Genomic DNA, 17,152 nt, shown 5'->3' on the forward strand with positions numbered 1-17,152 from the left:
TGTCAGTGGTGGAACACAGCATCTGTTACACATGTCAGTGGTGGTACACAGCATTTGTTCCACATGTTAGTGGTGGTACACAGCATCTGCTCCACATGTCAGTGGTGGAACACAGCATCTGTTCCACATGTCAGTGGTGGTGCACAGCATCTGTTCCACATGTTAGTGGTGGAACACAGCATCTGTTCCACATGTCAGTGGTGGAACACAGCATCTGTTACACATGTTAGTGGTGGAACACAGCATGTGTTCCACATGTCAGTGGTGGTACACAGCATCTGCTCCACATGTTAGTGGTGGTACACAGCATCTGTTCCACATGTTAGTGGTGGTACACAGCATCTGCTCCACATGTCAGTGGTGGAACACAGCATCTGTTCCACATGTCAGTGGTGGAACACAGCATCTGTTACACATGTTAGTGGTGGAACACAGCATCTGTTCCACATGTCAGTGGTGGTACACAGCATCTGCTCCACATGTTAGTGGTGGAACACAGCATCTGTTCCACATGTTAGTGGTGGTACACAGCATCTGTTCCACATGTTAGTGGTGGTACACAGCATCTGTTCCACATGTTAGTGGTGGTACACAGCATCTGTTACACATGTTAGTGGTGGTACACAGCATCTGTTCCACATGTTAGTGGTGGTACACAGCATCTGTTACACATGTTAGTGGTGGTACACAGCATCTGTTCCACATGTTAGTGGTGGTACACAGCATCTGTTCCACATGTCAGTGGTGGAACACAGCATCTATTCCACATGTCAGTGGTGGAACACAGCATCTGTTCCACATGTTAGTGGTGGTACACAGCATCTATTCCACATGTCAATGGTGGAACACAGAATCTATTCCACATGTCAGTGGTGGAACACAGCATCTATTCCACATGTCAGTGGTGGAACACAGCATCTGTTCCACATGGACAGTGTTCCATAATACATTTCTTTTTCTTTTTTCAATTTGCTTTACATCACACTGACACAGCTAGGTCTTATGGCAACGATGGGGAGGAATGTACAGCCCCAGCATTTGCCTGGTGTGAAAATTGGAAACCACAGAGAACTACCTTCAGGGCTGCCAACAGTAAGGTTGGAACTCGCTATCACCCGAATGCATACACACAGCTGAACCATAATACAGGCACTAATCATGATTTCTTTCCAAACTGTAGATAACAGGGTTCTATTTCCTTCTTTTTTTCACAATTTTTCTGCTAAAATATCTAAAAGGAATTACTAGCCCCTACCATTAGATGAGGATGATTTACGGGCCCTGATAAACGAAATGTTGGAATTTAGTGGGAATCTTAGGAAAGTAAGTTATGGCATAAGGGAATTCGTAAGTGACGAGAGTTTACCTTGAACGAGTAATGCCATAGGGTTCGGGCCCAGCTGATGCGAACGTGTTTGATTCCAGTTCAAGTAGCAATCATGACAACCATGCAACTTCTTCATCAATTCAGGCAGAAAATGGACAATGAATTTCCTGCTTTGATCCAAAAAATCCATTGCGATGAAAAGGTAGAGGTTTTAAAGAAAACAAAACCAAGCAAGATGTGTTTAATTTTGTTAAGGCAAGTATACCAGAACATAGCTGAACAAACAAATCTTTATGCCCAGCAGAAAATAATACTTGAAACCCAGTTTAGTAAGAAAAGCGAAGACTGGGTGCATACTGTTGCTGCAAGAGATTTAGACATTATATTTCTCACAATTGGTTTTTCACCACCCATTTTTCTATCAGCTGAGCCTCTCGCACTATGAGGCGTATAATGGACAAACTCCTCCCAAAATTTACAAGATAAAGCCAGTATTACAAATCCTCAGAGGCTTACACCCCTGATGGCAAAGTGTCAATTGTTGAGAACCTCTTGCTAGGGTGGAAAGTTTACATAGCAAGAAGCCGGGACATGTGCGTATCATGATGAACGGCTCAAGACTGTGTCATTGTGTGTGTCATTTATGAACTACATCTGGATCCCTCAAAAGCAGTAACCAACCACAACAGAAAAATTCACATAATTTATTCTATTCTAAATCCTTTAAGCGCATCAAAACTTTCTAAATCAACAATTTACATGTACAAAAAAATATATTTCCTGGCAGAAATTGTTAGTAAGCTGTTTAAAATATTTTGGTATAAGTTACTGTATAAATGAAAACCAGAGCTGAGCTATTAGGAAGTAACAAGCATGGTACAGCAGTGCAAAGGCACTTAGTATGTTCTTGGACAAAGTATTGAAAAATTAAACACACTATATTCAATTACGTGGTCCAGGAAGCCAAGAATACCGGCCAAGAGGATTTGTCGAGCTGACCACACGACACCTCATAATCTGCAGGCCTTTTGCCTGAGCAATGTTCGCTTGGTAGGCCAAGGCCATGGGGTTTGGTTTTATATTCAAGTAAGTATTTCTTTTAAGGCCCTCCTATAGTTCATTTTAGTTTAAGATGGTTTTTAAGCAAGTAATTATATCGCTATCTACCTGGGAGAGTACTGAGCTGTCTTCTAGCTCATAAAGACAGGGACAGGGACCGATGTATTTCAGATGCATAAAACTTAATCGCGAGGTGATGGTGAATGACCCGGTACAGAGTTGAACGTCACAACATCTCAGCTGCTGTTCTACGCATACACTCCATTGTATCCTTACTTAGCATCGTGCACTGTACTGAGTACACAAGGGGCTGACAACACGCAATCAAGTCGTCGTATATTTTTCAGACAATAGTTTTAATCACTGTTTCTTGACTTTCATGCAGCCTAAACTTAGTATTACTTATTTACATATTTCACACCCACATTTGAGCAGTTACATCATAGTGCATCTAAGTCTTCAAAGAATTAACTGGGAATCTACATCTTCCTCCTTTCCCACAGCCTGTTCCTTCCAACATGAACAATCGTAATTAAAATCTACTTTTAAGTTTAAGGTTATGGACTGACCTGCATGCGGTGGATCTCGCTCTTCATGGCTCCAATCTCACCTTCTTTACTTCTCTCTCGCTCCAGGGTCTGTTTGGTTTCCACGGCCATCTGGAGCTTCTTCTCCCAAACCAAGCTCTCCCCTTGTCCTTCCCGCAGAGTTTGCAAGAGCTGCTGCTTCTCTTGCTGCAAGTCCGAGATGTCTGCTTGCAAGGTGAGGGACGCCATTTCTTCACCCTGCAGTGAGATTCACAGTTATAAGATGCTACAGTCTGCTTGCAAGGTGAGCGATGCCATTTCTTCACTCTGCAGTGAGACTCACAGTTATAAGATGTTATAGTCTGCTTGCAGGGTGAGGACACCATTTCTTCACCCTGCAGTGAGACCCACAGTTATAAGATGTTATAGTCTGCTTGCAGGGTGAGGACACCATTTCTTCACCCTGCAGTGAGACTCACAGTTATAAGATGTTATAGTCTGCTCGGAGTGTTATCGACACCTTATCTTCACCCTGCAGTGAGACCCACAGTTATAAGATGTTACAGTCTGCTTGCAGGGTGAGGACACCATTTCTTCACTCTGCAGTGAGACTCACAGTTATAAGATGTTATAGTCTGCTTGCAGGGTGAGGACACCATTTCTTCACCCTGCAGTGAGACTCACAGTTATAAGATGTTATGGTCTGCTTGCAGGGTGAGGACACCATTTCTTCACTCTGCAGTGAGACTCACAGTTATAAGATGTTACAGTCTGCTTGCAGGGTGAGGACACCATTTCTTCACTCTGCAGTGAGACTCACAGTTATAAGATGTTACAGTCTGCTTGCAGGGTGAGGACACCATTTCTTCACTCTGCAGTGAGACTCACAGTTATAAGATGTTACAGTCTGCTTGCAGTGTGAGTGACACCATTTCTTCACCCTGCAGTGAGACTCACAGTTATAAGATGTTACAGTCTGCTTGCAGGGTGAGGACACCATTTCTTCACTCTGCAGTGAGACTCACAGTTATAAGATGTTATAGTCTGCTTGCAGGGTGAGGACACCATTTCTTCACTCTGCAGTGAGACTCACAGTTATAAGATGTTACAGTCTGCTTGCAGGGTGAGGACACCATTTCTTCACTCTGCAGTGAGACTCACAGTTATAAGATGTTATAGTCTGCTTGCAGGGTGAGGACACCATTTCTTCACTCTGCAGTGAGACTCACAGTTATAAGATGTTACAGTCTGCTTGCAGGGTGAGTGACACCATTTCTTCACTCTGCAGTGAGACTCACAGTTATAAGATGTTACAGTCTGCTTGCAGGGTGAGTGACACAATTTCTTCACCCTGCAGTGAGACTCACAGTTATAAGATGCTATAGTCTGCTCAGAGTGTGAGTGACACAATTTCTTCACTCTGTAGTGAGACTCACAGTTATAATATGTTATAGTCTGCTCAGAGTGTGAGTGACACCATTTCTTCACTCTGTAGTGAGACTCACAGTTATAAGATGTTATAGTCTGCTTGCAGGGTGAGCGACACCATTTCTTCACCCTGCAGTGAGACTCACAGTTATAAGATGTTATAGTCTGCTTGCAGGGTGAGCGACACCATTTCTTCACCCTGCAGTGAGACTCACAGTTATAAGATGTTATAGTCTGCTTGCAGGGTGAGGACACCATTTCTTCACTCTGCAGTGAGACTCACAGTTATAAGATGTTATAGTCTGCTTGCAGGGTGAGCGACACCATTTCTTCACCCTGCAGTGAGACTCACAGTTATAAGATGTTATAGTCTGCTTGCAGGGTGAGGACACCATTTCTTCACTCTGCAGTGAGACTCACAGTTATAAGATGTTACAGTCTGCTTGCAGGGTAAGCAACACCATTTCTTCACCCTGCAGTGAGACTCACAGTTATAAGATGTTATAGTCTGCTTGCAAGGTGAGCGACACCGTTTCTTCATGAAATATGTATGCATTTACGACCTAAAAAACATAAAAATATGACCTATAAATTTCAAAATATGACTAATTGAATAGCTATTGTTGAAAGTGAAGGAGAATTTCCTGTTGTATATGTTTATCAGGAACTCAAGGGAGACTTCATTAGCTAGTCGGAACATAGAAAAAATGATGAACTCTTCTCAGAAGAACTCTTAAGGTTTCACTTTACGTTTTCCTGCCTGCTGGCTCTTCGGAATTGTATGCGCGTGTGTTTTGTATTCAGGAATCATTCAAGACGAATATTTTCACACTGCAAGATTTGTGGTTAAGACTATTTTTAATATGTATAACTTTCCCTGTTTTTATCTCCTTGTAAGATGTATATTGTTTAATTTCCTGTTGTGTATGTTTATCAGGAACTCAAAACGAGACTTCATTAGTTAGTCGGAACATTGAAAGTATGATGAACTCTTCTCAGAAGAACTCTTAAGGTTTCACCTTACTTTTTCCTGCCTGCTGGCTCTTTAGAAGTGTGTGCGCGTGCGTCTTTTATTCAAGAATCTTTCAAATTCAAATATTTTTGCACTGCAAGTTATGTGCTTAAGCTTATTTTTAATATGTACAACTTTTGCTCTCTCAACGGTGCATGTGTTTCTACATTCGTCCCTGTTTTTATCTCCTCGTGAGATATATTATTTAATGTAACACCTTGTGTAAAAAATGGGTTAAATGAAAGGAGTTACATCACGTTCAAGATCATGCTTTCACGTCTTTGAAAAATGAAATTTACCGTTGGTCTTTATAGCTATTGTTGAGAGTAAAGGAGAATTTCCTGTTGTGTATGTTTATCAGGAACTCAAGGGAGACTTCATTATTTAATCGGAACATAGAAAAATGATGAACTCTTCTCAGAAGATCCCTTAAGGTTTCACTTTACTTTGTCCTGCCTGCTGGCTCTTCAGAAATGTGTGCGCGTGTGTTTTATACTCAGGAATCATTCAAGAAGAATATTTTCGCACTGCAAGATGTGTGGTTAAGGTTATTTTTTAACATGTATAACTTTTGCTTTCTCAACGATTCATTTGTTTCTATATTCATCCATGTTTTTATCTCCTTGCAAGATTTGTATTGTTTAATGTAACACCTTGTGTAATATGAATGCCTACACACTGGCCTATTTTCCCATTTTTTGGCTGATGATGACGCCAACACAGCGTCGAAACTAGTCCCAAGTGCAAATACATGTTATAAATATACCTATAACATTTTTGTATTGAAAAGGTGGAACCTTTCTAGTTTTTTCCTATCTTCCTAGCATCTACATTACATAGAAACACTTTTATTACGATTGCTACAAGCTGCAATTAATTTAGAGTTAAAAAAGTTTTAATTCTTCGAAATCTTTAACCCAAAATCAACTAAAATGTTGAATATTACATGAACTTATTAAAGGTTACACTGCATACTCCTAGGCAAGGACGGACACTACAGTTACTGTCACCGTTCAATATTCAATCAGTTTTAATTTATACATAAAACATACGTTATTTGAATGAAACTTTCATACCTGATCTAGTCTCCATTATCAGAATTGTTGCAATTTATGACCACATGCATCTCAAGATTGTTGAATTTGGATCCCCTCATGTTGTCGCTGAGTATCGTCTTGTAGCGAGAAAAACTTCTTTGGACATCACCTGATGTAACGGGAAATCTGCAGATGAAGGGTTTCCATAAAGAATGTCACTTATTCCACGCAGGTACACAAGTCCGCTATTTTTTTCCAGTACATTTTCTAATTTTCTACACACCCTAGATGCTATTGTTCCTTTCGAATGCTTTAATTCCTGTTCAATGCACTTCACAACATCCAGTGCATCGCTTAGTTCTGCATTTGAAACTTCCAGTTGCGTGATTGCTCCAGATAAAGAATTAAAATTGGACTTTATGTAAGCCAAGTCCGCTTTTAATGTAGTGCTTGAAAATAAATCGTGTATGGTTTTCATGGAGGATGATTCTGCAGGTTCAAAGGACTTCACGATCTCCTTCATGACATCTAAGTTGTTGCAATAGTAGACTGCGGCATCGCGTTATAACTGGCTTGGGAGGTACGGGTAGTGAAGGTGCTTCTCCTTGAAATTTCTGAACGCGAAGTGGAGCTTTGACAAACCCTTTCTTACAGTTCGATATTAATTTATCAACTTCAGGGTAGCTACTTCTAACATCATCAGCTGCCCTATGCAAGGCATGTCACATGTATCATTTTCGGGTATAGCATTTTAAGTCCCTTGGCTGCCTTCACCATATACGGAGCAGCGTCAGTTACAAATAGAAAAATGTGCTCTCCCTTTGCCCCGTTTGGCCACAACAGATTCATTGAATTGTCGAAGAGAACTGCAATGGTGGAATGGTTTGTCTTCTCTAGCACTTCACATGTCAGGGGGAACGTATCTCCAGGCCGGTCTTCCTTCAGCGTGCCAACGATCACATTTGCTACATATCTACCATCCACATCTGTGGGCTCGTCTATTGAAACCCATATCGTACTGTCTCCCATGCCACGCCTTATTATATCCAACATCTCCTCATAACAAGAGGTCAGATAGCCCTTCCTGAGAGTAGATTCATTGGGAACAGGATGCTTTGTATATTTTTCAAGAAACTGCCCGAAGCTTCGGCTGTTAAGTTTCTTTAAAGGAATACTAGACGAAACCACCATCTTGCAGGGATCTTGTGAACACTGTGAACTTGATGTCGGGATTTCGAATAGCAGACGTTGTTTATTTTTGGGTGCAGAATATCTAGTTACACAATTTACAGTATTACAGTGTTGTTGCACAGAGAAGCGGTTTTCGGCAGTAACTTTTACCTCACACAATACCACTCAATCCGTACTGAATATGTTTTCACCGAACTCGCAAACAAAACTTTGACACTTCCCACAAAATGAGACTTTTCTTTTAGGCATATTGAAAGGAACTGAATGACTGAAGCTAGGTCATTCACTGTGTGGAAGATGGAAGAGGGAAGGGCGAAGGGGAGAGATAAGAACAATGAAAAATTACCTCTGCTTCCGTGTAAACAATAGCCCAGTTTCCAGGAATTGACCCAGCTAGCAAACAATAGCTCCTACCTGTTAGAAACATCCCATACACTAGTTTAGAATGGTACTTCAGTAGTATAATCCAGTACAACCAACAAATAATTTCTAGAGCTTATTCTGAATTTTATAAAAGGAAATTCAAATGAAACATATCAAAATATGCTGTTATAATGATACTTTGTTCAAAATATGCCACAAAACATAAGAAAGCCTAAATATGCATTTATATGCCCAATAAAATGTGTTTAATTTTTATTATCATGATTGGAAAATACAAGAACAAGATATAATGTTAGGGGAAAAATATGACTTGTCATAGAAATCTGCTCCCTAATATATGCTATAGTCTGCTTGCAGGGTGAGCGACACCATTTCTTCACTCTGCAGTGAGACTCACAGTTATAAGATGCTATAGTCTGCTTGCAGGGTAAGCGACACCATTTCTTCACCCTGCAGTGAGACTCACAGTTATAAGATGCTATAGTCTGCTTGCAGGGTGAGCGACACCATTTCTTCACCCTGCAGTGAGACTCACAGTTATAAGATGCTATAGTCTGCTTGCAGGGTAAGCAACACCATTTCTTCACCCTGCAGTGAGACTCACAGTTATAAGATGTTATAGTCTGCTTGCACGTTGAGCGACACCATTTCTTCACTCTGCGGTAAGACTCACAGTTATAATATGTTATAGTCTGCTTGCAGGGTAAGCGACACCATTTCTTCACCCTGCAGTGAGACTCACAGTTATAAGATGCTATAGTCTGCTTGCAGGGTGAGCGACACCATTTCTTCACCCTGCAGTGAGACTCACAGTTATAAGATGTTATAGTCTGCTTGCACGTTGAACGACACCATTTCTTCACTCTGCGGTAAGACTCACAGTTATAAGATGTTATAGTCTGCTTGCAAGGTGAGCGACACCATTTCTTCACCCTGCAGTGAGACTCACAGTTATAAGATGCTATAGTCTGCTTGGAGTGTGAGCGACACCATTTCTTCACCCTGCAGTGAGACTCACACTTATAAGATGCTATAGTCTGCTTGCAGGGTGAGTGACACCATTTCTTCACTCTGCAGAGAGACTCACAGTTATAAGATGCTATAGTCTGCTTGCAGGGTGAGGACACCATTTCTTCACTCTGCAGTGAGACTCACAGTTATAAGATACTATAGTCTGCTTGGAGTGTGAGTGACACCATTTCTTCACTCTGCAGTGAGACTCACAGTTATAAGATACTATAGTCTGCTTGCAAGGTGAGCGACACCATTTCTTCACTCTGCAGAGAGACTCACAGTTATAAGATGCTATAGTCTGCTTGCAGGGTGAGGACACCATTTCTTCACTCTGCAGTGAGACTCACAGTTATAAGATGCTATAGTCTGCTTGCAGGGTGAGGACACCATTTCTTCACTCTGCAGTGAGACTCACACTTATAAGATGCTATAGTCTGCTTGCAGGGTGAGTGACACCATTTCTTCACTCTGCAGAGAGACTCACAGTTATAAGATGCTATAGTCTGCTTGCAGGGTGAGGACACCATTTCTTCACTCTGCAGTGAGACTCACAGTTATAAGATACTATAGTCTGCTTGGAGTGTGAGTGACACCATTTCTTCACTCTGCAGTGAGACTCACAGTTATAAGATGTTATAGTCTGCTTGCAAGGTGAGCGACACCATTTCTTCACCCTGCAGTGAGACTCACAGTTATAAGATACTATAGTCTACTTGCAGGGTGAAGACACCATTTCTTCACTCTGCAGTGAGACTCACAGTTATAAGATGTTATAGTCTGCTCGGAGTGTGAGTGACACCATTTCTTCACTCTGCAGTGAGACTCACAGTTATAAGATGCTATAGTCTGCTTGCAAGGTGAGCGACACCATTTCTTCACCCTGCAGTGAGACTCACAGTTATAAGATACTATAGTCTGCTTGGAGTGTGAGCGACGCCATTTCTTCACCCTGCAGTGAGACTCACACTTATAAAATACTATAGTCTGCTTGCACGTTGAGCGACGCCATTTCTTCACCCTGCAGTGAGACTCACAGTTATAAGATACTATAGTCTGCTTGGAGTGTGAGCGACGCCATTTCTTCACCCTGCAGTGAGACTCACAGTTATAATATGTTATAGTCTGCTTGCACGTTGAGCGACGTCATTTCTTCACCCTGCAGTGAGACTCACAGTTATAAGATACTATAGTCTGCTTGCAAGGTGAGTGACACCGTTTCTTCACCCTGCAGTGAGACTCACAGTTATAATATGTTATAGTCTGCTTGCACGTTGAGCGACGCCATTTCTTCACCCTGCAGTGAGACTCACAGTTATAAGATGTTATAGTCTGCTTGCACGTTGAGCGACGCCATTTCTTCACCCTGCAGTGAGACTCACAGTTATAAGATGTTATAATCTGCTTGCAGGGTGAGGACACCATTTCTTCACTCTGCAGTGAGACTCGCAGTTATAATATGTTATAGTCTGCTTGCACGTTGAGTGACACCGTTTCTTCACCCTGCAGTGAGACTCACAGTTATAATATGTTATAGTCTGCTTGCACGTTGAGCGACGCCATTTCTTCACCCTGCAGTGAGACTCACAGTTATAAGATGTTATAATCTGCTTGCAAGGTGAGTGACGCCATTTCTTCGCCCTGCAGTGAGACCCACATTTATAAGATGTTATAGTCTGCTTGCAGGGTGAGTGACGCCATTTCTTCGCCCTGCAGTGAGACTCACAGTTATAAGATGTTACAGTCTGCTTGCAGGGTGAGGACACCATTTCCTCACCCTGCCGTGAGGCTCACACTTATAAGATGTTACAGTCTGCTTGCAGGGTGAGGACACCATTTCTTCACTCTGCAGTGAGACTCACAGTTATAAGATGTTACAGTCTGCTTGCAGGTTGAGGACACCATTTCTTCACTCTGCAGTGAGACTCATAGTTATAAGATGTTACAGTCTGCTTGCAGGGTGAGGACACCATTTCTTCACTCTGCAGTGAGACTCACAGTTATAAGATGTTACAGTCTGCTTGCAGGGTGAGGACACAATTTCTTCACTCTGCAGTGAGACTCACACTTATAAGATGTTACAGTCTGCTTGCAGGGTGAGGACACCATTTCCTCCCCCTGCCGTGAGGCTCACACTTATAAGATGTTACAGTCTGCTTGCAGGGTGAGGACACCATTTCCTCCCCCTGCCGTGAGGCTCACACTTATAAGATGTTACAGTCTGCTTGCAGGGTGAGGACACCATTTCCTCCCCCTGCAGTGAGACCCACATTTATAAGATGTTATAGTCTGCTTGCAGGGTGAGTGACGCCATTTCTTCGCCCTGCAGTGAGACTCACAGTTATAAGATGTTACAGTCTGCTTGCAGGGTGAGGACACCATTTCCTCACCCTGCCGTGAGGCTCACACTTATAAGATGTTACAGTCTGCTTGCAGGGTGAGGACACCATTTCTTCACTCTGCAGTGAGACTCACAGTTATAAGATGTTACAGTCTGCTTGCAGGGTGAGGACACCATTTCTTCACCCTGCAGTGAGACTCACAGTTATAAGATGTTACAGTCTGCTTGCAGGGTGAGGACACAATTTCTTCACCCTGCAGTGAGACTCACAGTTATAAGATGTTACAGTCTGCTTGCAGGGTGAGGACACCATTTCTTCACCCTGCAGTGAGACTCACAGTTATAAGATGTTACAGTCTGCTTGCAGGGTGAGGACACAATTTCTTCACCCTGCAGTGAGACTCACAGTTATAAGATGTTACAGTCTGCTTGCAGGGTGAGGACACCATTTCCTCCCCCTGCAGTGAGACCCACATTTATAAGATGTTATAGTCTGCTTGCAGGGTGAGTGACGCCATTTCTTCGCCCTGCAGTGAGACTCACAGTTATAAGATGTTACAGTCTGCTTGCAGGGTGAGGACACCATTTCCTCACCCTGCCGTGAGGCTCACACTTATAAGATGTTACAGTCTGCTTGCAGGGTGAGGACACCATTTCTTCACTCTGCAGTGAGACTCACAGTTATAAGATGCTATAGTCTGCTTGCAGGGTAAGCGACACCATTTCTTCACCCTGCAGTGAGACTCACAGTTATAAGATGCTATAGTCTGCTTGCAGGGTGAGGACACCATTTCTTCACTCTGCCGTGAGGCTCACACTTATAAGATGTTACAGTCTGCTTGCAGGGTGAGGACACCATTTCTTCACTCTGCAGTGAGACTCACAGTTATAAGATGTTACAGTCTGCTTGCAGGGTGAGGACACCATTTCCTCCCCCTGCTGTGAGGCTCACACTTATAAGATGTTACAGTCTGCTTGCAGGGTGAGGACACCATTTCCTCCCCCTGCTGTGAGGCTCACACTTATAAGATGTTACAGTCTGCTTGCAGGGTGAGGACACCATTTCCTCCCCCTGCCGTGAGACTCACACTTATAAGATGTTACAGTCTGCTTGCAGGGTGAGGACACCATTTCCTCCCCCTGCCGTGAGGCTCACACTTATAAGATGTTATAGTCTGCTCGGAGTGTGAGGGACACCATTTCTTCACTCTGCAGTGAGACTCACAGTTATAAGATGTTACAGTCTGCTTGCAGGGTGAGTGACACCATTTCTTCACCCTGCAGTGAGACTCACAGTTATAAGATGTTACAGTCTGCTTGCAGGGTGAGGACACCATTTCTTCACTCTGCAGTGAGACTCACAGTTATAAGATGTTACAGTCTGCTTGCAGGGTGAGGACACCATTTCTTCACCCTGCAGTGAGGCTCACACTTATAAGATGTTACAGTCTGCTTGCAGGGTGAGGACACCATTTCCTCCCCCTGCAGTGAGGCTCACACTTATAAGATGTTACAGTCTGCTTGCAGGGTGAGGACACCATTTCTTCACTCTGCAGTGAGACTCACAGTTATAATATGTTATAGTCTGCTCAGAGTGTGAGTGACACCATTTCTTCACTCTGCAGTGAGACTCACAGTTATAAGATGCTATAGTCTGCTTGCAGGGTGAGGACACCATTTCTTCACTCTGCAGTGAGACTCACAGTTATAAGATGTTACAGTCTGCTTGCAGGGTGAGGACACCATTTCTTCACTCTGCAGTGAGACTCACAGTTATAAGATGTTACAGTCTGCTTGCAGGGTGAGGACACCATTTCTTCACTCTGCAGTGAGACTCACAGTTATAAGATGTTACAGTCTGCTTGCAGGGTGAGCGACACCATTTCTTCACTCTGCAGTGAGACTCACAGTTATAAGATGTTACAGTCTGCTTGCAGGGTGAGGACACCATTTCTTCACTCTGCAGTGAGACTCACAGTTATAAGATTTTACAGTCTGCTTGCAGGGTGAGCGACACCATTTCTTCACTCTGCAGTGAGACTCACAGTTATAAGATGTTACAGTCTGCTTGCGGGGTGAGGACACCATTTCTTCACTCTGCAGTGGGACTCACAGTTATAAGATGTTATAATCTGCTTGCACATTGAGCGACACCATTTCTTCACCCTGCAGTGAGGCTCACACTTATAAGATGTTATAGTGTGCTCGGAGTGTTATCGACACCATTTCCTCACCCTGCAGTGAGACTCACACTTATAAGATGTTATAGTCTGCTTGCAGGGTGAGGACACTGTGGCTGTTGTTGAACAGCAGGGAACAGAAATCAGTGAAGCAACAGAAGTCCTTATGTGAAATTATGTAAGTTTTATCTGGTCATATTTTTGGGTAAACAAATGATTTAAAACGCAAGAATTTATCCAAAGCTTTCTTATGTAAGTTGTTCGTGACTCGCTGACTATCTTTACAAACATATTAAACAGCATTTAAATTGAAAAATATGAAATATCTGCATTTAAAATGGAAATTATAAAAATTAATATCATTAAATAATATACACAATGATTGGACCTCGTACTCACACTTGGTACTTACACATACGTTATTTGAAGGGCGCCAGCTACAACTCAGTGCAGCAATAATAGAATGAGAATCTTGACTATCTCTAGGGTGGGGGTAATAAGCTTACTTTTGACAACATACCATATAAGTTCTGGGAAAAGGAGATTAGCGTTCGGTTTCCCCATGAAATTTGAGGTCAAGTAATTTTACTGTAGAAATGAAACGCTAAATTAATTTGATAGAACAAATTATACTCTTGAAACAAAATATAAAATAGTGAGAACTGCTGCGATTAAAACAGATGAGAATATAAAATTATGACACTGCAACTGAAAGAAACTAGGCATGAATTTGAATTCTTCTTGACCGGACATTTATCAATTTATACAAAATATATCCCTCACTGTTTCACTTGACTGTACCTTCAACACTTTGAGTGTAATTACGACGTATTCCTTAAATCTGGTGTTTACTGTAGATGTGTCACGCCTAATTTGGTGATGTATCCCTGTGACTGCTTCTTCTCCATATCATATGACTTCTTTGTAAGTTTGGATGGTATTACTTCATTGCAAGTGGTAAACTTCTATGACTCCATGGTAAGCCTTTGCATCCGTATCTTCAACTAGGTGACGGAATAACTGTAACCTCATTCTCTCAATGACCAACGAGTAATGAATCATTGAGTCCTCTCCTTCCCGTAGACTTAATGACCGACTGAGGCCTCTGCACTCCGACCAACTGTCGCCTCTCCTTCCAATTGAATAATGACTGACGCTACACCCACCTTATATATATGCACTGGTTGATGCACCTACGTAATTTCCAGAAATAACAATGATCTACTCCCACCCGCCTCAAACTGTTGCATACAACGGTGAAACAGCCCGGGGCGGCTTGGAATACTCAAAGAAACTGAGCACATTGCTAAATGCTCACGATGATGTAGCCATGACGTAGCAATGACTCTGCATTTACTCCAGCAGTATTGCACAATGTAACAATGTCACATCCAACATCTGATATATAACAATTCTCATTGTACATGTCTGTAATGTTAATTTACACATACATATATATGCATACATTTAACTACAATCATGCAAGCGACAAGCATTGCAGAATTGAATTGAATAAGAATGATAATTACAATAATAGTAATAATATCACAGATAAAATAATAATACTGACATAATAATAATAATAATAATAATAATAATAATAATAATAATAATAATAATAATAATAATAATAATCTATATATATAAAATAAGGGTTTTGTCTGTACATTGCTCAGAATTTGAAAATAATGGTATTTCTGTATCGGTCATGTCCATAGTAACATGAAAATGCACTTTTTACTTTTCCGTAATTTCTGTCTGTCTGTCTGTCTGTCTGTCTGTCTGTCTGTCTGTCTGTCTGTCTGTCTGTCTGTCTGTATGTGTAAATCGGTATGTGAAGCCGGGGGATGAGCCTCTACAATCTAGGCTATAAATCATTTTGCTCACGCTGAGTGAAATGGTAGTTTAGGGGAAGGCCTAAAATTGAATTCTCAACTATTTATGCTATGTGGTCTAATGAAAATCGGTACGTGAAGTCCGGGGATGAGCCTCTACAATCTAGACTATAAATCATTTTACTCACACTGAGTGAAATGGTAGTTTAGGGGAAGGCCTAAAATTGAATTATCAACTATTTATGTTATTAGTGGTCATATTTTAAAGAAAATGGGTATGCAAAGTTGGGGAATAAGTTGCTACAATCTAGGCTATCAATAATTGTATTCACGCTGAGAAAAATGGTAGTTTAGGGGAAGGCGTAAAATTCAATTCTCAAATATTGTTGTTATTAGTAGTTCTATCTTCATGAAAATCGGTATGCAAAGTCAGGAAATAAGTCACTATAGTCTAGGCTGTAAATTATTTTATTCACGCTGAGTGAAATGGTAGTTTAGGGGAAGGCCTAAAATGTAATTCTCAAATATTTCTTATTAGAGGTGTAATCGATGAATGCTACATAACTAAGGTTATATAGTATTCAATTTCCTATTATTCATGTCTTATACATTGTTACCGTACTGGCTATGATCAAAAAGATATTCATGAATTTGGATTTTTGTTACTAAGTCCATATCAGCGCCGAGTTACGAGAAAATAGGTAAACAGTATTTAATGAAAATCGGTATGTAAAGTTGGTGAATAAGAAACTACAGTTTATGGTATAAAATATTTTACAAATCACAGAGTCGAAAGAAAACTAAATGTGAAGGCCTACAATATAGAAAGCTCATAACATTGATCAACAATAACATTACATTGACCATTGTTTGTCGTGATGTGCTTTGTGTCTTCTGTTGCCCTTCATCTCCGATAGATAGGATTACTGCTGCGTACAGAGTATTTTTTATTTGATTTACGTTGCACCGACATAGATATGTTTTATGGCGACGATGGGATAGGAAAGGGCTAGGAGTGCCTTAGGCCTTAATTAAGGTACAGGCCGAGCATTTGACTGGTGTGAAAGTGGGAAACCACGGAATACCATCTTTAGCGCTGCCAACAATGGGGTTCGAATCCATTTGCAAGCTCACAGCTGCGCACCGCTAACCACACGGTCAACTCGCCCCGTCGTACAGAGTGTACCAGCCTGCCTGAATATTGATAGGAAGTAGCTGTGGAATTAGATAACTTTCTTCTTTAGCATGCCATTCCCCTGGTTTATAAATTTTCTGATACTACTGGTACGTAACACACTGGATCATCATAGCATTCGGGCTATTCAATCCCTACTCCGAGGCACTGATTGGAATGGACAGTGTGCATATTTAGCGGAATAATGGCAGATGAGTGTTCAAGGCAATCTGCGGCCTGGTCATCCCAGCTCTGGAACTTTGGACTATTAGACTGGCACCGCAATCTAACCGCAGCACTGTTCGTTAAAAGTGATAAAACGCGTGGCTTTCCATTTGATCGAGTATTTTATATGATAGCATTGCTTTTAATCGCTACATTCATACTTACGTTTTTGTAATGACCTATGTTGATTTCAGTTAGGAAAACCACAAAGTCAGTCTTTCTGAGAATCGCGTAGCGAAGCACGGGTACATCAACTAGTAATAATAATAATAATAATAATAATAATAATAATAATAATACAGATATCATCTTGTTACGGGATTTGAACAGTTACAATTCGCCTCCCTCATAAAGAAATCAAAGAAGAAAGAATTGATTGATTTATGAACAACAAATATATATAAATCAGTGACACATATAA

At 41.4% G+C, this 17,152-nt stretch overlaps 1 protein-coding gene across 1 annotated transcript in view; it reads right to left on the minus strand.

Annotated features, from left to right (window-relative positions):
• l(2)41Ab (lethal (2) 41Ab) overlaps nucleotides 1-17,152 on the minus strand; it is a 443,174-nt gene that overhangs the window by 58,142 nt on the left and 367,880 nt on the right. The window contains exon 10 of the mRNA XM_068228208.1: nucleotides 2,956-3,171. Coding sequence (XP_068084309.1) covers nucleotides 2,956-3,171 — 216 coding nt within the window. The remainder of the gene's footprint in view (nucleotides 1-2,955; nucleotides 3,172-17,152) is intronic.

This window comes from Anabrus simplex, chromosome 6, assembly GCF_040414725.1.
Source record: "Anabrus simplex isolate iqAnaSimp1 chromosome 6, ASM4041472v1, whole genome shotgun sequence".
Taxonomy (NCBI): Eukaryota; Metazoa; Arthropoda; class Insecta; order Orthoptera; family Tettigoniidae; genus Anabrus; species Anabrus simplex.